The 22,249-nt window shown below is 49.4% G+C and overlaps 1 protein-coding gene across 2 annotated transcripts in view; it reads left to right on the top strand.

Annotated features, from left to right (window-relative positions):
* EGFR (epidermal growth factor receptor) overlaps positions 1-22,249 on the top strand; it is a 202,155-nt gene that overhangs the window by 167,853 nt on the left and 12,053 nt on the right. For both annotated transcript variants that reach the window (XM_017516423.2, XM_037734208.1), the window contains exons 21-23: positions 5,998-6,183; positions 16,060-16,215; positions 17,101-17,176. In XM_017516423.2, coding sequence (XP_017371912.1) covers positions 5,998-6,183; positions 16,060-16,215; positions 17,101-17,176 — 418 coding nt within the window. The remainder of the gene's footprint in view (positions 1-5,997; positions 6,184-16,059; positions 16,216-17,100; positions 17,177-22,249) is intronic.

Below are 22,249 nucleotides of genomic sequence, written 5' to 3'. Positions count from 1 at the left end.
TGCTCTTGTCACCCAGGCTGTAGTGCAGTGGGACAATCTCAGCTCACCACAACCTCTGCCTCTCAGGTTCAGGCGATTCTCCTGCCTCAGCCTCCCGAGTAGCTGGGATTACAGGCAGGTACCACCACGCCTAGCTAATTTTGCCTTTTTAGTAGAGACAGGGCTTCACTATGTTGGTCAGGCTGGTCTCGAACTCCTGACCTCAGGTGATCAGCCCACCTTGGCCTCCCAAGTGCTGGGATGACAGGTGTGAGCCACCACGCCCAGTCCTGTTGCACTCTCAACCTTCTCTGGGCCTTCCCCAGCCAGTGGTGGGAAGACACTGGCTGGGGTCTGACAGAACCTCTTCTACACTGGCCCGGGCTGGCTGTGAGTTCACAGACACCCTTGCTCTTGTCCCAACACAGAGCAAGTGAAAGAGGGGGTCAAGGGGCTGAGGCAGTGGACTAGGGAAACAGAATCAAGGAAGAGGAAAAATGTCTGTCCTTATTACCTCAGTTCACTTGATTTTACAGCCAAGAAGAACAAAAGCCAGAGAGTAATATCCCCCACCTCATGTCTAACCTACAGAATACATAGCAAGTGAAGAGAACATGGGCCTTTTTAAAAGCGTCTTAAGACATGATTTTTTAATTGGAGGAAATCTACAGTTTAATTTTCTCTGGGCAGCTTTCCTTCCTTTTATTATAGTAGAGGAAATCCCATGTTGATACACTCCTAAATGAAAGATGATGTATTGATACAGTACAATTGAAAATCTGTAAAATTGATGATATACTTATCAAGAAACATTAGCTTTCATGTTAACGGTTTACAAATTGAGTCAAGTCCTAGTAATAAAATGTTAAGTCCTTTTAACATAACCGTGAGAAATACAGGAAGATGGGCAATCTGTGGAGCCTTTCACTTACAATCGCTAGCCCCTCACCTTTGCTGTGCGGGAAAATCTTTGTGCGAATTTGCGTCCTTAATTTTTGTTCATTCATTCAAGACATTCTAATAAATTACACAAATACATGCTGAAATGTGAATTTCAGTGGTGATTATAATGCAGGGTGAGGAGGGTTTAGAAGTGTTTTAAGACAATAGCTGTGCCTTGGGAAGGAAGCCTTGTTCACTGAAAAGTGCCCCCAGGACCTTTAAATTGGAGGAAGTCTGCTTCTGTGGAGGTGGAAACAGGGTAGAAGACAGATAAGGTTACGGCTTAAAAGTTAAGTGCACTCAACTTCTGAAGTGTCCTTGGGCCTGGCTTGGTGGCTCTTGCCTGGAATCCCAGCACTTTGGGAGGCCGAAGCAGAAGGCTTGAGCTTAAGAGTTTGAGACCAGCCTGGGCAACGTACTGAGACCCAGTCTCTACAAAAAATAAAAAATTAGCTGGGTGTGGCACATGCCTGTAGTCCCAGCTACTCAGGATGCTGAGGCAGGAGGGTGGCTTGAGCCCAGGAGGTCTAGGCGCGGTGAGCTAAAATCTCACCACGGCACTCCAGCCTGGGTGACAAAGGGCAAGGCCCTATCTCACAAAAACAAAAATTAAATATAGGTATTAATACAGATACCTATATATCTGAATATAGATATCTACATGTACTCTCTATATAGATATGTAGATATATAGAATATTTATATCTTGTTATGTATCATATATATATCATGACATATATCATATATGTTATAGATATATTTATATATCTCGCTCGCTCTCTCTAAATTTGTTAAATAAATAAAAGAAGGGCTCAATTTGGCCTGCTGCTCGTCCTGTCTCCTCGTCTCCTCTTCCCTTCCATCGTTTTATTTCCTTGCCCCATGTTTCTTCACTGTGGCCACGGCCCCCCTCCTCTCCAATGGTGGGTGTCAGCAGGCGACGAGCCTCAAGCCTGTGGCTTGTCCGGCAGCTCAGGCTGCCTGGGCCTCACCAGCAATCAGCAATCCTGGGAGGCAGGGCACCGTGCTGGGATGGAGAGGGGGGAAGCTGGAGGAGGTGCTTTCTGGTAAAGGAAGCAAAAGCCAGCAGTGCCCAAGCCAATTTCAACAGGGAGTTTAACAGCCCTTTAATCCTGCGTCAGGACAGCTCTCAGGCCGTGTGTGCTCTCAGAAGGACTCACATGCATGCCTGCACGGCGGCAATGACTCCATACTCACTTCCCCTGCAGACCCCAGACCCCGCGGCCAGCACACATACTGCAGCCCCAGTTCCGTGCGGCCAGCAGTGGCTTAGTGAATGGGTAAAGTTCTGAAAATGCAGGGGATACCTGCCCTTTATTCATAAGGCTAGACATACACCTCTCCTTAAGGAGTTCAAAAGCTTGTGGAGCCCCAACTTATACAGTAGGGTCGTTCAGATGAGGCAGACGAGCCAGAAGGAAGGAACCGAAAGTCATGTCAGCAGTTAGAACAAAATAGCAGGCTTTCAGGGTCACAAAGCCTCAGGGACACTCCTGCAGTGGGACTGGGACCGGAGCCATAGGGGCTCTGCCTGCCTGCGTGCGGACGCTGGGGCTCTGCGGAGATTGTTGTGGAATACCAAGCATGCTTGCTGTAGGTCACGGTGCACCTTTACCACTTCCAAGACAAACAGCCGAAAACAAAGCTCACTTTAGCTTCTGCGCACACCGCACGGGACACACGACTGAACAGCGTTCCCATTGTGACTGCTGGGTGGGGAGGAAGTGATGGCCCAGTGGGTCTATCAGATGTCAGTAGGATGGGGCCTGGCAGGGCTCCAGGCTCTGTGTGGCCGACACCCACGCCCCCTCTCTGCTCCCCATTCCCAGCCCCAGGTCAGCCCCGCAAGGCCCTGAAGCAGATGGGCCGCTCAAACTGCTCTGGTTTGCAGATTTTTCTTCCCTCTCAAATGAATACAATATGTTTCCAAATCTCAACCAGATCTTGAGAAAATGGGAACAGCCAGAGGATTTCTTTGGTGTTATGGTTGTACAGCTTCCCAGACTGGGGGGAGAGAGGTGATTTGTGCTTCCTGGCAATCCCATGGCCTATTCATTTTTCTGTAGGCTTTCCAGTTTAAATTTAGGGTAGGCAATGGAAAGAGAACACAAAACAGATTTCTACGTGTGCTGTGTGTGTGTGTGTGTTTCTCACATCTAAAGCCTGTTAACCGAAGCACCCAACAGGCCCGATAGGCTTCCTTCACGCAGAGGACCCGGGATGCCTTAGACCCACTGGGGCTAGCGGGAGGCCGTGGAGGGAGTCAGGCCAGGGGTCAGGAGACCTGGCTGTGGGCCCCGACCTGGCCTTGCTCAGGGTGGCCTCAGGTGGACCGTTCACCTTGCCAGCCTCAGCTTACCCTGTGACTAAAATGACCTCAGACAAAATACGCTTCCTGGCCCTGTCCACTAATGACTTTTTATAAACAAGCACTTTTCCAAGTTGAAGGAATGTTTTCAATATCTACTGAGTCTAGAGATATTAAAAACCTCCTCTGTTCTTTAAAATTGTGATATTATGTTTAGCATATAAAAGGAAAATAACACACACTCTCCTTGAAGATAGAGCCTAAACACTCTGCAGAAAAGATTCAAAGCGACCGTTTTTTGTTTGTTTGTCTTTAATGAAAGTGGCCCAGACTTTGGCCTGCTTTGAGTCTTTGACCTTGCATGGCTTCAGTGCAGTTCAACCCTGACACTTTTGAAGCAGGTGCGTGCCTAGATCTGCACTAGACCCTGCTGGAATGACAAGCGAAAGTCCAGGCCCTCAGAGCACTTGCCAACAGATAAGGAGCAAGTGTGCCCGGGCGACAAGACATTGCAGAGCGCCAGCCACACCCTACGTGTGTTCTAGGAGCTGGCCATGCCATCCTATCCCCAAAGAGCTTGGTGGGAAGGGCATTTTTTAGATCACACAAATATTTAAGTACAGATGACGATGAATGCCCCAAAGCAGTGTCTCTTCAGCTTCATCAAGCTTCAGAATCGGAGGGCTGGGCTTGTCTCCTGCATGTCACCCTCTTGGCCTGGGGCGGGGCCCAAGAATGTGTGCTTCCATCGGGTTTCCAGGCACTGCCGAGGCTGCCTTCTGATGGAAAAACGACAAGGTATCAGGAGAGTTTCATTTAGATTGAGGAGTCAAGGAAGGCTCCTCTGAGAAAGGGTCCGCTAAGGAAGGAGAAGATGGAAGGGTTCTGGGGACAGAGGCCCTCGGGTGGGCAAGGGCCAGGGAAGCTTCCCTGGGGGAGAAGGTGGCAGGAACACCAGAGGCTGGAGAAAGGTAGGCAGGCAGTCTTGGGGCTTCCCAAGAACAGGGCAGTCCGGGGCAGCGTTTAGGGCAAGAAAAGTGTTTGAACATATTTGTACTTTTGTAAATATTTACAGTTTGCCCTCCATGTCTGCGGTTCCACATCCATGGATTCAATCAAGCACGATTGAAAAACATTGGGAGAAAAAATTGCATCGGTCCTGAACACATGCAGACTTTTTATTCTTGTCATTATTCCCTAAATAATACAGCATAACAATTATTTGCACAGCATTTGCATTGTATTAGGCATGATAGGTAATCAGGAGATGATGTAAAGTATACAGGAGGATACCTGTCAGTGACATGCAAATACTGTGCCATTTTATATCAGGGGCTTGAGCATCCTCGCATTTCCATATCTGCGGGAGGTCCTGGAACCGATTTCCCAGATGCTGAGGGTGGACTGTCTGCACCCCCTCTACCCCACCCCACCTCTGTCTCCTGTCCCTACCCTGCCTCCTGCTGGCCTGTCGCTCCTGACCTGCCCAAGCACCCTTGGGCAGCACCCTGTCTCTGAGCCTTCATCTGGCCCAGTGTGTTCACTTCTGCAGAGAAACTAACTCACCCAAGTTCACAGGCATTGCTGAGATGGGAAGAGCAGCTTCTGGGCTCATTCTGCTGCAGTCCAAGTGTTCTTTTCCATTTCCGAATAAAAGGTCACAATTATTTGTATTTTAAAGGGAAAGAGAATTTATGGGTGGAAACTGGGGATTCCCTCATTCTCAGTCAGACAGAAAAGAGGACCCCATTGTGTGCATGATTGCAAATAAATTTAGCTTCCTCAGCCCAAGAATAGCAGAAGGGTTAAAATCAACTCTGTATTTATGGCTCTGTCAAAGGAAGGCCCCCACCTTGGCAGCCAGCCGGAATTAGCAGGGCAAAAGACGCCTGACTCAGAGCAGCATGGATTTCCCATGGGGAGCCTGAGGCGCACACAGACCACTTCTCTTTAGAAACGTCCCCGGCAGCCCGGCAGCCTTTAGCATAGGGAGCCTGGGAGCACACACAGACCACTTTTTAAAAATGGGTCCCCAGCAGCCAGGCAGCCTTTCGTCACTATAGATTGAATGCTGTGTCCATTTCAAAGTCTGAGACTGGTCCATTGAAAGAGTTTGTCCAGCTGCTCTTTGCAGAGGTGCTGTGGGCAGGGTCCCCCGCCCAAAATGTCCACCCATTTCCCAGAGTACGGTCAGGGCTAAGCCTGGCTCATGGGGGAAGGGAGGCCTTCCTCCCTGCTGGCTCGGTGCTGCCCAGAAGCCTTCCCCATCGCCTTTCCACTGCAGCACCCACAGCCACGGTTCCTGATGCGCGGGCCAGCCATTACCCAGGGTGTTCCGGACCCCACACACAGATTCCCACAGGCCCCCGTGATATTTTAAACCACAGCATCCTTAACCTTGAGGCGGAGGTCTTCATGACAAAGACACTAGCAGTTCCCAAACTCAGAGATCCGGTGACTCCAATTCCTCTATCCAACGTGCTGCTGATGGCCACTGTTGCCTGGGCCTGTCTGTCGTGAGGAATCCCCAGATGCACCAGGAGGGGCCACCGCCACCGCATCTGTCACTTCACAGCCCTGCATCAGCATCCGTGCACTGTCTTTGCAGACACAGCTTTTCCACCATGAGTACATATCTTGAAACTCAAAATCGCCTTCATGAGGTTTCACCTGGAAGGGGCCCATGCAGCCTCCCTCTGGCTGCCCCGGCAAGCCGCACTGATGCGCCCCTCCCTCCCTCCCTCCAGGAAGCCTACGTGATGGCCAGCGTGGACAACCCCCATGTGTGCCGCCTGCTGGGCATCTGCCTCACCTCCACCGTGCAGCTCATCACGCAGCTCATGCCCTTCGGCTGCCTCCTGGACTATGTCCGGGAGCACAAGGACAACATCGGCTCCCAGTACCTGCTCAACTGGTGTGTGCAGATCGCTAAGGTACGTGGGGAGAAATGGGGAGCCGGGATCTTCACATGAGGTCCGTACTCCTGGGATAGCCAGAGTTTGCCACGAGGCTGTGTGTGTGCATGCTTTATTGAGTGCTCAGTATGGTCCGATGTCTGCGTTCTTATTTCTCTGGAATTCTTTGTGAATACTATGGTGATTTGTAGTGGACAAGGAGTGTGACTTGCCCCAGTCAGGACTTGGTAACAAGGTAAGCAGGCCAGGCCAAGGCCAGGAGGACCCAGGTGATGGTGGTGGAGTGGAGTGCCTCGAAGGAGGACCGGTGAGCAGGTGCGAGGAGCTGACAGAGGGCACAGCTGCTGCTGCTGTGTGGCAGGGGCCTTGGCTTAGCGTTCCCCTGTCTACGGGCTCGCTCCAGAGCCAGGGCGGGGCTGAGAGAGCCAAGTAGCCCCACATGGGTGCTGGGGACAGGCACAGAGCAAAGAGCCAGGTATTTCACAACTCACAAAGACCCAGAAAGACTTCTGCTTTCGCCCCAAACTCTCCCATCTCCATCCCAGTCTTGTATCAGTGATTTGCACTCAACTTGCTAAATCCTACTTTTTTCTGACAGTGGGTGTACATTTCACTCTGTTGAATTTAAACAATTTGCAGGCAGGCCCTGTTTCCAAGAATACCACGTTGCCCCTTATCTCCCTCCAACACCAGGGCAGGGAGTCCAGGGATGTGCCAGGGACCAGGGGGAGGGAACAGATGCCCACCCGGCCTGGGCAGGTCCTCGTTGCTTGCATCCCCTTGGTCAGCGGTGGCAATTGGTCCTGCTGAGTCACTCTTGAGGAGCTCACCCAGCTCCAGGCAGATGTAAATGGTGACCTACCAGATGACAAACAAACACATCTGGAGCGCTCTTGCCAGCAGCTGCCCTTGACACCACCAGGGAGGCTCTGGCTGGGAGCCGTGGTGCTGGGGACCGCTCTCTCCCACTGCAGAGCTCCTGGTCCGCATTGTGGAAGCAGGGACAGCCCCTTTCACTCCAGCACCCTCAGGCACTGATTTCTCAGCCACAGCCACAGACGGCCCCCTGCAGCCCAGGAAGTGGGGAACGCTCATGCTTCTCTGACCACAAAAATCGCTGAATGTTTTTGCGATTCTCATGGTCATAACCCAGTTACACAGTAGAGCAGTCCCACAAGCATTGCTAGACAATGGTCCTGGGGGAGCGTCTTGTGTGCCTCGTATGCTGGGGCCTGTTTTTATTGGGAGGTGCTTGTTATTTCTGTGTGTGGCTGCATTTGACACAGCCTCTTTCTGTGTCTCTCTGGCCACAGGCCCCTCTCCTTTCTCTTATAAAGATACCAGTCATTGGGCTTGAAAATTGCTCAAAGAGTCCATTGTAAAGGTGCTTAGCACAATAAAATGATAGCTGTGTGAAGCGATGGATATATTAATTAGTTTGATTTGATCACTCTGCTACGTGTATAGATGTCAAAACAAACATTGAACTCCATAAATTTATTTATTAGAAAAGATCCCAGTCGGCCGGGCGTGGTGGCTCACACCTGTAATCCCAGCACTTTGGGAGGCCAAGGCAGGCGGATCACAAGGTCGAGAGATCGAGACCATCCTGGTCAACATGGTGAAACCCCGTCTCTACTAAAAAATACAAAAATTAGCTGGGCGTGGTGGCATGCGCCTGTAGCCCCAGCTACTCAGGAGGCTGAGGCAGGAGAATTGCTTGAACCCAGGAGGCAGAGGTTGTAGTGAGCCGAGATCATCCCACTGCACTCTAGCCTGGTGCCTGGCGACAGAACAAGACTCTGTCTCAAAAATAAAAAATAAAAAGATCCCCGTCATTGCATTTAGGACCCACTCTAAATCCAGGATGATTTTATTTCAAGATTTTTTACTAAATAGATTTGCAAAACCCCATTTCCAAATAAGCACATTCTGCAGTTCTGGGTAGACATGCCATGTGGGGACACTGTTCAAGCCACTGCAGCGCTGGTCTTGGGGAGGGGCTGGTCAGCCCGGGGCAGGTGTGGCTGGGTGTGGAGCTACGTCAGAAGGTCCACTCATGCCCTGACCCAGAATCGAGACCTGCTTCCCCAACTCTCCTGGTTGCCTGATGCAGGGAATGGAGAGCACTGCCCTCCCTGCCCAGGCGGTCTCTATCACTGGTTTCACTTCCACTTAGCACATGTTGCCCCAGGAAGATCTGGTTGGTTTATGGCTTACTTGAGTGTGTCTACCTGTCCCAGCCAGGAGGTGAGCCCTGGCTGTCCCCGGAACATGGGAGCTGCCTCCCTGCCCCTGTTCATCAGACGGGGCCGACAGTCCACAACTGTCCATCTTCTCCACCAAGGTGACTCCTCACGTGGTGGGGAGGTGGCTGGGCCATCCGTGAGGAATGCAGATGTGACTGTTTTCCTTAAGGGGCACGTAGTCTCGGCTGCTTTTGCCCAATACAGCACAGGCTCACGATCTCAGTGGACTGTGGATTCAGGTCTGGATTCTGGTGCATTCGCTGTGTGAGCATGGGCACATTGCTGGCCTCTCTGCGTCTGTGGAGTGTTCTGCCAATCGTCTCTCTGGGGGTGTAGGGAGGGCAGTGAGCCCCTTCACATCACTCACCATGTGCCTAGCACACACGGCTGATCCCCACTGAGTGTTCCTTTCCTCCTTTGACCCCCTTCAGCTGACCTAGGTTGGAGTAGTCACTAAAATACGCCTGGAAACATCGTCCCATCATCGCCTGCGCCAACCCTCATTCCCTGGGACAGCATCGCCGTCCTGCACCCTCCGTTGCTCCAGAGCTGCCCGTGAGCTGCTCTCTAGCTCTCCTTCTTGTGCTCACATTCCAGTCCGCCTGGCCTGGATAAGTGGAGGTTTATTTGATCCCGAATATTAGCCTTCTAGCATGCAATAAAAAAACGAAAAGCCGAACGTAACAGTGTCCATTCCAGAGAACTCACTTAGTGCGGGTCTCAGTTAAGCAGGAATTACTGAAGGCCTGAGTTTAAGTTTCCAGGGCCTGAAAGTTTTCCACGATAGTTTTGTACGTAATATTAGCTACAATTTCAACCTGTTATTTAAACCCATTCTTGTGTTTGTGGTACTTTGATTAGCTTTATTTTGATTTGACGTCCTTTTACATTCTGGACAGTTAACGCTTTGTCTCTGTTAAATTTGCTTTTCAGTTCACAGGAGAAACCCCATTCCTCTGTATTTGAATAGCTGCAATCATGGAGCAGCTGTCCCAGAGGGAAATGAAAACAGTGGTTTCCCGAATCGTCAAGTTAGAAATTTGCTCTTGGGTTACTTACAATGTATCTCAGTATTAAACAATTTTCTTTTTAAAAGTTTGAAGTAAAACTACCCAGAAACACTTAGTGGCTGACCAGAAATTAAACTCTTGGCACTGTCAAAGTGGGATTTATTGGCTTATAAATGTCCTGTGTTGATTCACAAAGGCACAAACTATCTTGGGATGTTTTCTTCTAAATATTGATGGGAGAGGGGGCCGCTGTTACAGAAGTTTCGTTGTCTGGACTAAACTGCTAAACAGATTAGATAACATTATATCAACCAGACAAAAGGGAAAAAAAAAAAAAAGAAAGGTGTCCTGGGAGGCATCCGGATGAGACCTGTAGACCATGAGAAACATTCCTTGCTATCCACAGGGAAAATGGGTTTTGTTCTCCGCGTGCAAAATCATCTCAGGAGCTTGCGGAGACACTACCTACTTACTTACCAGACAGAAAGAGCAGATGCCTCCTAAGTTCCCGACGCAGGAGCTCACAGCGGCTTTCACGCCCTGGGAGTAAGTGAGGCTTAAGAAAGCCCGTCTACCCTTCCTGGGTACACAGGCCAGCTGGTAGATCCCAGAATAAATCACACAGCACAATCATCCAAAGATCCCGTCATCCGTTTGGAAAGCCATGCTCCTGCGCTAGCCTCTCCCCAGGGAGCCTCCCATGCCCAGGACTACAGGGTCGGGCCTTTCAGACTGCGACTCACCTCACATTCTTCCAGACTGTTTGGACAACAGCCTCTCATCACCTAATGCAGAGTACAGTCTCCCAGAACTGCGTGTTCAGGCCGACAGTGATACGGCTCTGTAGTACAGCAAACAGTGTCAGTTTACAGCCCTGAGCCCAGGCCTGGTGAACTATGCACAGCAGCGCTGGGGCGGGGCTCCCAGAAAGAAGCTGGCGTATGAGTGGCACTCTCTGACTACAGCTCTGCCGGCACCAAACTCTACATAGTTCCATCTATGAGATAAAATTTAATACAGATAAATGTCGAAAAAAAAAAACTTCAGTGGCTCCTTTTGTCAAGTATATGGACTACTTAGTCTGGTCCAAGTTTATTGTAAAAAGCCCTAAGTGCCTTCACGGCTCACGCACTGACGAGAGGCCCCAGTGCCTGTCAGCTGCCAGGAAGATGGGCTGAGTGGGCCTGGCTCTCCCATCCACACCGGGAGACAGGGAAGGACACCGCACAGTCCAAGCCGATTCCTAGGCGCCAGGTCATGAAAACCCCACTGAGAGCTCATGCTGTGTGTGTGTCATAGCACACGCGCGGGACTGTGAGACAGTGAAATTGACGCTGGGTGGAGCGCTGTGGAGGAGCTGCGGTGAGTTGGTGGAGACAGGCCGTCATGGAGAAGAGACCCTGGCTTGCTCCACGTAGCTCCCGTTGCAGCCTCCAGGCAGCTCCCAGAGGTCTCCAGCCTTCATCACGCTCCCCTCATGGCTTTCCCATACTCTGATGAGGATCCCTGCGGGCAGAGCTCCAGGCACAGCCACCACCTACCGCTGCTGACTAACTGTGGCCCAGGGTGGTGACTCAGCCCCAAACCTCCTGCTCCCATCAGCAGTGGGCCAGAGAGGATGACTTAGCCAGCACGTTCACATCACACAGCTCTGTGGGTTCCTAGGTCCAAGGACCAGCGATTTCAGTTACGTGTTATTTTTTTTATTTGTTCTTGCATATTCTACAAAGGGTTGCGGCTAAACTTAACCTGAACAATCACTTTAGTATATCACTAAGAAGCCAAAGTCACAGTGCTGCTGAGGCACGTGCATCATCTTTAGACATTTTGACTGGTTATTTCTTGACCTGCTAGTCTTAAGTATCACATGAAATACGGGACTCTCCGTGGGTGGTATCTAAGTAAGTGCTGTCTCTGCATGAACTCATTCCACTCTCCTATTAACTCATTCTGCATATGGGGAAACAGAGGCATGCAGCATTTACATCACTTGCAAGGTCTCAGGATGTGATCCAGGTGACCTGGTTCTATGGTGCAGCCTCTCAGCCTGCAGGGATGCCCCACCTCAGAGCATGGCTCCCAGGACAGGGGTCCCAGCAGCCCTCCCTCCCTGCATGGCAGGGCACCCATGCTGCACTGCTTCTGTCTGGGAATAGGACATTCTGACACTTTCCTGCCTCTTCTGAGGTCCAGCACTTACTCTATACCCACCTGGGAAGGGAGCAAGGTGGCCTGAACAGCAAACTCTTCCATTTTGGGGGAGCTGAAAACCTCGGATGCTCTGAGAATTGAAGTCCAGGGACAGCAGTGGTAGCTTCTCCTGGTGACCACTCCTTAAAAACTCCATCAGACCTGTAGCTTCAGAGCCCCCTGGACCCCATCCCTTACCTCTACCAGCTGTCGGTAGGTCCCTGGAGTGGGACTGTCCTCCCCACCTGCACCCCAAGGGCTGAAGAGTTAAGAGGAGACCACCATCATTTATACAGAGGGATCCTGGGGGCTGAGGCCTGAGGAAGCCATGCAGAGCCTCTCACCTCCCCAGCTGTGGCTGGGAGTGTCTGGCCTTGCCTGTGTCAGGACCAGCCCCAAGTAGGGGTGAGGGATGAGCCCCAGTCCCCAGGGGAAGCGTGATGGTAGTCTAGGTCTCAGCATAGTTCTGGTAGAGGTGGATTAATTTGAAGATGGTGGACCTTAAGCATCTTTCTGATCTTGCTTTAAGTAAATACTTCTGAACAACAGCAACAGCAAAACAGGGTGACGGGAATGCTGCACTACCAGCTCCATTCCACCCGAACCACGCGGCCTCCTGTCCTCCCCTGCGCCGCTTCTTCCTCACTGGGTCACTGCCCCACTAGGTCTTCCAGAGGAGGTTTACAAAATAGAACACAGGCGATCCAACTCCCGCCTCTCACTGTGAACTCCTCCCAAGACTTTACCATCCAGCCCTTCAAGGTCAGGCACAGCCCCTGTCCCTCACTCTGTGGGTACCTGCCAGAAAAAATCCTTCTTTTTTGTAAGTGGAAGTTCCCTTCTGGCTTTTCAAATCCCCTTTTACCCTCAGTGCTGTATTTCAAAGTTCATCCCAGCTTTCCTGTAGTAATTAACACAAGACAAATATGTTAAATTCAATTAAAGTGAAGGTCTTGGAGAAGAAGCCGGAACTGAGTTTCCCGAGAGGCCCCCTGAGGCTTTGCTGATTTTGCTTCCTGCGGTGTCTCTGCTTGGACCCTGGGACCTCACAGGCTGTGTCGCGGCTCTTATCTTTGAGGACTGGTTAAAGCATGACTCCGCTTGAAAGGCACAGAGTTGGCCTTTTAAAGGTCCCAGCAGTGGGACAGACACGCGTGCGTCAAGTCTCACCTAAGTTCACATGGGCTCACCTCTCTGTCCCAACGTTATCTCCGATCTAAGACCCTCCAACTGATTACCTGAGTTCCAGAATTGTCCCGTGCTCTCTCCACCCTTACCCATGCCTTTGTTGAAGACCGGTGTTCTGAGGAAACAGACACTGTGGAAATGGCTCAGGTCTTTAAAGCCGCGTCCGGAGGAGCAGGGGAGGGCTGGGCTGCAGCTCAGGTGGATTTGTTAGATTGCCAGAGTGCTGTGGACTTCCTCAGCGGCACGGGCCAAGGTGCGTGCTCATGCTGTCTCCTGCTTTCTTTCATATTATAGGCAGATGGATGGACGGATAGATAGATAGATAGATAGATAGATAGATAGATAGATAGATAGATAGATGATAAAGATAGATAGATGATAGATTAGTTAGACAGATAGATTAGATAGATAGGTGATACAACAGATAGATAGATAGATAGATAGATAGATAGATAGATAGATAGATGATACATTAGACAGATAGATGATATATTAGATAGATAGATAGATAATACAGATAGATGATAGATAGATAAAAGATTAGATAATACAGATAGATGATAGATACAGATAGATAATACATACAAAGAATAGGTACAGATAGATGATACAGATACATAGATGATAGATATAGATACATAGATGATACATAGAATATACATAGATGAATGGAGATAGGTAGATAGATCATACATAGAATAGAGAATGATAGATGATATCGATATCGATATCGATAGATAGATAGATAGATAGATAGATAGATAGAACCCCAAGCAGCCTCTGGCTTGACAGGCATGTTTCCCAGCAGGGGAATTAAGGCCACTGTCCCAGTAGTGGTCTTGGGGCTCAAGGGATTTGGTCTGTGCAGCCACATGCTTCAGCCTCTGGGCCCCGGGTCATCTGATAAGGTGTTCGTGTGGGGACTGGGACAGAAGAGGCGTCTGCACAGATGTGTTTGAAATGACTGGCACATCGCCAGTGCTCAGCACCGTCAGCTGCTGTCACCATTCATTCATTCATTCATTCAGTCGTTCATTATTCAACAGGCCACTTTAAAAATGTGCCCAGCGTACCAGAATCTCCGCTAAGCATTTAAAGAGGCAGAATGGAAGTTAGTGATGGTGGTGAAACGAAGCTGGGAGTGCACCCTGAAGGCCTCCTGCGGGCTTAAAGAACATGTGGAAACCACACATTTTAAATAGGCAGGGAGAAAGGGAGAGGCTCCCGGTCCCCTGGGCAGGGCTCTTTACTGTAGGCCTGTGCCACTCCTGCTCATAGCTACCTCGGGGGAAGCCTTCAGCTAATGTGAAGAACGAACACGAGATGCAGGGTAGAAGGAAAGGAGAAAGCAAGGGTGAGTGAGAAATCGCGGGACAGAGAAGAGAGAAGAGGAGACAGCCAGAGAGCCCACACAGCCCGGAAGGAAGGCACTGGGTGGAACCTGGCAAGAGCCTGAGCCTAAGCCTCCCTTTTGAATGGGCAGGACTTCATGATATTTAGTAAGCAGAGGCCTTGCTCTGTAAGAGACAGAGAACCAGGCAGACACAAGTCAGCATCCCAGGACCCAGAGGAGGCAGACGTGGTGGCAGGGACCTGACCTCTGAAGGAGACCCAGGCTGCCAGAGTGGCAGGGAGTCCGGGCCAGTCCCCTGTTGGGAAGCGCTTCCTCAGCTTCTGCCCGTCCCTCTCCCTTCCACCCACCATGCTGACATAATACTTCCTAATTTGGAAGCGTTGTTCCGGAGAAAAGCCTGCTCATTTCCTCTTAAGTAGGCAGGGAAGCACTAGCATCCAGCAGCACTGGAACCCGTAGGAGCTCTCTCGGCAATGCGGGGAGGGGGACAGTCCGTGCCATCACAAGCCGTGGGTGGCAGGCAAGCATCTCTTTTCCAAGTGAGAAAAACATCAAGGACCTCATAAATGGTGCCCAGGCTCATTCTGCATAGCATCTTTGTGAGACCCTACGTTCTTATGATGACTGATTTTGCCTGAGAAAGAAAAAAATTTAATTTTACCCTGACATGCCGAATCAACGAATCGTTTTCACATAATATTCAGGCAAAAAAAAAAGCAAACAATTTGCCGGAAAATTTAAGATTCCATCCACATCTACAGCTCTTCCCGGCAGCCGCACTGCAGTGGGACCCCTCCATACGGGAGCGGAGCAGTGGCGCGGAGCAGGCTGTGGACGCCTGTTTGTTTCTGCTTGCCGCACCGCAGCAAGCGTTTCTGGGGTGCCCACTCTGTGCTAGAAGTGTGTGTCAGCCGTAAAGGGAACTGGAAAAACGGCCCACCCTCTGGCTGGAGAGGGGAGAGATTGTGGGGGAAACAATGTAAGAGGTCTGCAGAACTTGACCCCTCCCAGCCTCTCCTACCTGCCAGCCTGGCCCTTGCAGAGAGATGTGGGCTGCCATGCTCATGCCAAAGCCTGGGGCAGCTGGGCTCAGCGAGGCAGGCGTCCATCAAGCAAGGAGGAGCAGGGATCAGCAGTGACCCCAGCGGCCAGCAGGGAGCCAGGTGCGTGTGACAAGGACACCAGAGGCCATGGGTCAGGGTCAGCGAGGGTCAGGGTAGCATTTCTAGGAATTCACTCTGTTGGGCGCTGTGCTGGCTGCTTCTCACATGTTCTTTTCCAATTGCAGCAGGATTGTGGAAGCAGCCAGGGAGGTGGGGGGAGTGGTGTCTTCTAAAAGTATATTCAGTATCCATGTGGTTTCAGTAATAATCATACTAAACCAGTGAAAAGTAAAATAGGGCAAAAATCTTCATAAGCAGGGAACCATGTCAGAGAGTCCAAGAAAGCACAATGAGAGTGTAGCTTAAAAACCCTGATAGACATTGCTTTGCCCCAGCTTGGTGAGGAGGGCGTGGTCCCTGCCACCACCCACCACTCCCCCCGCCGACTCCCGCTTTGCAGATAAACCATGTGCAGGAAGGTCAACCTGGCAAGTTGAGGGCAAGTTCAAGCCCAGGTACCAGCCGCACAGCAGGGCTCCTGCTCTCCTCTGTCCTCTTCTACGAGCACCTCTGGGCTTAAAACTCAAGGAACTGGATGGAGAGAAGTTAATGGTCAGTAGCAGGTCACACCACCTTTCATCTGCCTTTCCGTTCTTTCCATCGGTAGTTACTAGCATTCACCAGCCGTGAGTCCTCCACATGGAAAGGCTCAGAGCCTGGCGTGCACATGACCCTGAACCCAGATGCAGAGCTTCTCCCATGACGATCTGCTTCTCACAGCAGGGTCTCCTGTGTTTCAGGGCATGAACTACCTGGAGGACCGGCGCTTGGTGCACCGCGACCTGGCAGCCAGGAACGTGCTGGTGAAGACGCCGCAGCATGTCAAGATCACAGATTTTGGGCTGGCCAAACTGCTGGGGGCAGAAGAGAAAGAATATCATGCGGAAGGAGGCAAAGTAAGGAGCTGGCTTATAGATCGGCAGGCATTTTCCTGACACCAGGGACCAGACTCCCTACCCACTAGCTGTATTTCTAACTCATGCAGGGGAGGACACTCTCCAATCATTCTGGGTAAGCTCACAGCAGCTGCTGCTGGCAGCTGGGCCAGCCGGGGTCTTCTGGCAGTGTTAGACAGAGCTGCTTTGGGAACGGGGCTTGCTGGGACAGTGAGTGAGGATATTATCCCCAGGTGATCATTAGCAAAGGTTAGGTTTCAGCCTCTCCCTGGAGGACATAAACCCCCTTCAAAAGCACAACTGGAAAAGGTCACAGCTGCCTTGGTGCCCCACTGCTGTCAAGGACACCTCAGGAGCAGGAAAGGCCCCCACGTGGCCCGAGCGCCCAGCACTCTCTGTGGCTCCTGGCTGGGACAGGCAGCGATGGAGTCCTCTCCTTTCTCTGGCTTGGGTTTCTCCCAGGGACCATCACATCACTGAGGGATACATGTCCCCTGTCAGGCCTGCAAATGCCCTCCCACAGCCATGCCCCTCTGAGGTTTCACTCTGGCTGCTTGTCTCCTAGCAGCCACCAACCCTATGATGCTGGACCCTGAAAACACACACAGGCCTGGGGGAGCGAGGCCACTGGGCCCCACCAGGGCGACCAGCTCACCAGAGCAGCCCAGGTCCCAGAGTGTACTGAGAAATCTACCGCAGCAGCCCTGAACTCCGTCAGACTAAAATCCTTCTTGCGGGGAGGAGGCGCCAGGCCTGGGGGACGGGCCACATGGTGACCTGGGTCCCCTGTGTGTGTCACTTGTAATTGGGTCCAGAGTGAATTACCTTTTTCCAACAGAGGGAAACTATTCATTGTCTTATTGCTTTATCTTTCACCATCCCAAGGTGCCTATCAAGTGGATGGCATTGGAATCAATTTTACACCGAATTTATACCCACCAGAGTGATGTCTGGAGTTACGGTGAGTCGTCATCCTGGTGCTAATGAATCTGTGCTGAGGCCGAGCTGGCTTTTATTATTAGCTAATTTACATTATATGCTCTGACATGCAAGTATTTTCTTTAGAGATAATGACTAATGGTAATGTAATCGTTGCTGTCTGTCTGTTGCACTGAGAAAGCATGACAGAGGAAGAGTCCAGCTGCATCTGAAAGTCACTGGAGAGGGTGATGAGCTGGTCTGGCAGGGAGGGGGCAGGGGAGGGAGAGAGCTTAGGAAACGCCTCTCCCTGACGCCTCCCCCTGCAACGCCCAACCAAACTTGACCCGTTGCCACGAATGTGAAGTGAACTAGAGGGAGGTGACGGAAGAAGCTTGGTGGGGAATAGTTCTGGTAGAGAATGAGGCTTACGACGAACTGCCTGTGGCCATTGTGGCATTATGTGGACAGTGGCCCTTGTGTGTCAGAGAGACTGTCTTGACAAGCACACTGAGCACATGTGTAGGGGAGAAAGACGGAAGGGAGCTGGCCCTTGCTTCTCTTCTGCGGGAGGACCACCTGGTCCGGACCCAGGGGGTCTGTTTCTCTTCCTAATCCCAGCGCACACCTGTACACCTGTCTTCACCAGGGCCCCTCTTTTCACCTGGCCCTGGGTCCCTGCCCTGTCCTGAGCCTTCAAGGACCTCCCCTGTTGAGCAAGTGTTGCTGACACATTGGTCTCTGACCCCTGTGCCAGGCGTGTTCCACACTTACCCTAAATTTCAGCCAGCAGCTTACTGAAAGGCTGAAACCCATGAACCTACCCCTTTATTGAGGAAAGTCAGTTACCCTGAGCCATCTACAGCGACAGGAGCGAGGGGGAGTCACCTCACCTCTCTAGAAAAGTATATTGAGGACAACACTGTTGAAGGGAACTGCCAAGAGTAATTGAGTCAGAACCACAAAAGCAAAATTATTCAAGATATCATCCTTTTTTATTTAGTATATTTTTCTTTTTCCTATAGCATTATTAACTTTCTGATTTGCCAAATACACACATATTTTTAAATTTCCTGAGTCTTTATCTCTTCTGTTAAAATGTAAGATTTACGATACAAAGGCCGAGATCTGTGTCCATGAATAACAAGCTTGGTGTGCACCTGTGGGCTGAGCTGCCTCGATTAATGGAACAGATAAGGAAATAAAGGTCTGTTGATGCATTGTTATTTTCAGCCATTTTCAGCATGTGTCTTCTCTCCAGGAGGGAACCCCGGGGTCTGGCCCCAGCCATTTCTCTTGTCTCCACGCAGCCGGCCCCTCCCTCCCCAGGCACAGCCTTCTGCTGTGTCCCCTCTTCCAAATCGCCCCCCCATCTGTGCTCCAGACAGAGACCACATCTGTTTTTTTTGTTGTTTTTTTTTTTTTTAACTTTATCAGACTTTTCTTTTTTTTTTTTAAAGACGGGGTTTCACCATGTTGGTCAGGCTGGTCTTGAACTCCTGACCTCAGGTGATCCACCCTCCTTGGCCTCCAAAGTGCTTGGATTACAGGTGTGAGCCACCGCGCTCGGCCCCAGACTTTTCCTTCTCTGCTCAACATCTTTCTTTGGTTCTCCAGTATGTTGAGATAAAACCTGAGTGCCCAGCCATGACTGATAGGACGCCGGGAGCATGGCCCTGGCACCTCTCCCGTCTGTGCACTCCCCCTCCCCTCACGCTCCAGCCACAGCCCGTGAGTGCCAGCACACAGCCCACGCTCCACGCACAAATGGAAGCCCTCTCAAATCCAGTGGCTTGGTGCCTTGATGTGGTCACACCCATTCTCAGAAAGTAGAATCCCACTGAGAACCTTGCGTGTTTTCAGTATCATTGAAGCTGCCACCGCGGAGTCTCATCACTGGCCTGGGCAGCCCACTGCAGCTACCAGACATGAGCCTGAATTTTAAGTCTAAAACTCATATCCTGTTTTCCCCCTAGTCTCTACTCAAGGCAAATTATTCAATTTAATAAATTGGGGACATAGTGTGTTGCACCAAAGAGCTAAAAAGAGAAAATTCACAACACCTTTCAGTCCGCTGTCCAACCAACACCCGCTGCGCAGGCTCTCCTCCCCTGGTCATTTGTTGCAAAACCTGATAGAATTCATCATGGGTGTTTAAAAACCTAGTTAAATAGTAGTTCCACTGACTGCAGAGATCTGGAAATGAGCCCGTCTTTCTTTTACAAGTCCATACTGACTATGTGATGGGGGCAGGGGACAACACAAGAATCTCTTTTCTTGCCCCCCAACCATTGCTTCCCTTCCACTGTCAATCTCGCATTCTGTATATCCATTCAGGTAGTTCTGTTTGGGAAGGGCCTCCGTTACCCAAGATGGGAGGGCCATGAGAACTTGGGGTTGTCTGACAAAACACCGATTCTAAAGTTATCACTGCTCTCACTTGCTTTTAGCCCTCATGGTCGTTTGATTTTGCAGGAAAAATCGGGTTCTTATTCTATGCCTGTTCTTTTATTGTGGTTTTGTATTTTTGAGATTTTAGTACCTGTCATTTTTTTAACTTTTATTTTAGGTGCAGGGGTGCATGTACAGGTTTGTTACACAGGTAAACCGGTGTCATAGGGGTTTGTCGTGCAGATGATTTCACCACCCCAGGGTTAAGCCTAGTGCTCATTAGGTATTTTTCCTGCTCCTCTCCCTCCTCTGACCCTCCACCTTCCCATAGGCCCCAGTGTGTGTTGTTCACCTCTGTGTGTCCATGTGTTCTCATCACTTAGCTCCCACTTATAAGTGAGAACAAGCATATTTGATTTTCTTTTCTTGCACTAGTTTGCTAAGGATGATAGCCTCTAGATCCAGCCATGTCCTTGCAAAGGACATGATCTCATTCTCTTTTGTGGCTGCATAGTGTTCCATGGCGTGTATGTACTGTATTTCCTTTATCCAGACTGTCACTGATGGGCATTTAGGTTAATTCCATGTCTTTGCTATTGTAGATAGTGCTGCAGGGAAAACACACATGCATATGTCTTTATGGTAGAATGATTTATATTCCTTTGAGTAATGAGATTGCTGGGTCAGATGGTAGTTCTGTTTTTTAGCTCATTGAGGAATTGCCACACTCTTTTCCACAACAGTTGAACCAATTTACACTCCCACCAACAGTGTAAAAGCATTCCTTTTTCCCCACAACCTTACCAGCATCTGTTGGGTTTTTTGTACTCTGCAATAGTAGCCATCTGACTGGTATGAGATGGTATCTCATTGTGGTTTTGATTTGTATTTCTTTATTGATCAGTGATGTTGAGCTTTTTAGTATATACTTGTTGGCTGCATGTATGTCTTCTTCTGAAAAGCGTCTGCTCATGTCCTTTGCCCACTTTTAATGGGATTGTTTGATTTTTTTTCTTGTAAATTTGCTTAAGTTCCTTATAGAAGCTGGTTATTAGACCCATGTCAAATGCATAGTCTGCAAAAATGTTCTCTCATTCTGTAGGTTGTCATTCACTCCGATGAGAGTTTCTTTTGCTGTGCAGAAGATCTTCAGTTTAGTTGGATCCCATTTGTCAATTTCTGCTTTTGCTGCAATTGCTTGTGGTATCTTCATCATGAAATCTTAGCCCATTACTATATCCAGAATGGTATCCCCTAGGTTGTCTTCCAGGGTTTTTATAGTTTGGGGTTTTACATTTAAGTCTTTAATCCATGTTGAGTTGATTTTCGTATATGGTGTAAAAACACGATCCAATTTCAGTCCTCTGCATGGCTAGCTAGTCGTCATTTATTGAATTGGGAACCCTTTCCCCGTTGCTTGTTTTTGTCAGCTTTGTCAATGATCACATGGTTGCAGGTGTGCTGTCTTATTTCTGGGCTCTGTATTCTGTTTCATTAGTCTGTATGTCTCTTTTTGTACCAGTACCATGCTGCTTTGGTTACTGTATCTCCTTGTAGTTTAAAGTCAGGTAGCGTAATGCCTCCAGCCTTGTTCTTTTTGCTTAGGATTGCCTTGGCAATTCAGGCTTTTTCTAGGTTCCATACAAATTTTTAAATTGTATTTCCTAGTCCTGCGAAGAGTCTCATTGGTAGTTTTATAAGAATAGCATTGAATCTATAAATTACTTTGGGCAGTATAGCCATTTTAACGATCTTGATTATTTCTATCCATAAGCATCCACTGTTTTTCTGTTTGTTTGTGTCATCTCTTAGTTCCTTGAGCAGTGTTTTGTAGTTCTCATTGTAGAGATCTTTTACCTCCCTGGTTGACTGTATTCCTAGGTATTTTATTCTTTTTGTGGCAATTGTGAATTGAATTGGATTCCTGATTTGGTTCTCAGCTTGACTGTTGTTGACATATTGGAACGCTAATGATTTCTGTACATTGATTTTGCACAACTGAAACTTTGCTGAAGTTGTTTATCAGCTCAGGGGGTTTTGGGGCCAAGACTGTGGGGTTTTCTAGATATAGGATCATGTCATCTGCAAACAGGGATAGCTTTTTTTCCTCTCTTTCTATTTGGATGTCTATTATTTCTTTCTCTTACCTGATTTATCTGGCCAGGACTTCCAATACTATGTTAAATAGGAGTGCTGAGAGAGGGCATCCTTGTGTCAGTTTTCAAGGGGAATGCTTCCAGTATTTGCCCATTCAGTATGATGTCGGCTGTGGGTTTGTCATAGATGGTTCTTGTGTTGAGGTTTGTTCCTTCAGTACCTAGTTTATTGAGAGTTTTTAACATGAAAGGGTGCTGAATTTTATTGAGAGCCTTTCCTGCATCTATTGAGGTGATCATGTGGCTTTTGTCTTTAGTTCTGTTTATGTGGTGAATCACATTTATTAATTTGCATATGTTGAAACACCCTTGCATCCTGGGGATAAAGCCGACTTAATCTTGGTGGATAAGCTTTTGATGTGCTGCTGGATTTGATTTGCCAGTATTTTGCTGAGGATTTTTACATCTATGTTCATCAGAGACATTGACCTGAAGTTTTTGTTTTCTTGTTGTGTCTCTGACAAGTTTGGTATCAGGATAATGTTGGCCTCATGGGATGAGTTAGGGAGGAGTCCCTCCTCCTCAATTTTTTTTGGAATAGTTTCAGTAGGAATGGTACCACTCTTTTA

The sequence above is a fragment of the Cebus imitator genome, unplaced genomic scaffold (assembly GCF_001604975.1).
Source record: "Cebus imitator isolate Cc_AM_T3 unplaced genomic scaffold, Cebus_imitator-1.0 Scaffold586, whole genome shotgun sequence".
NCBI classification, from domain to species: Eukaryota; Metazoa; Chordata; class Mammalia; order Primates; family Cebidae; genus Cebus; species Cebus imitator.
Note: the sequence above shows the minus strand (reverse complement) of the source record. Positions and strands in the feature narration are given on the sequence as shown.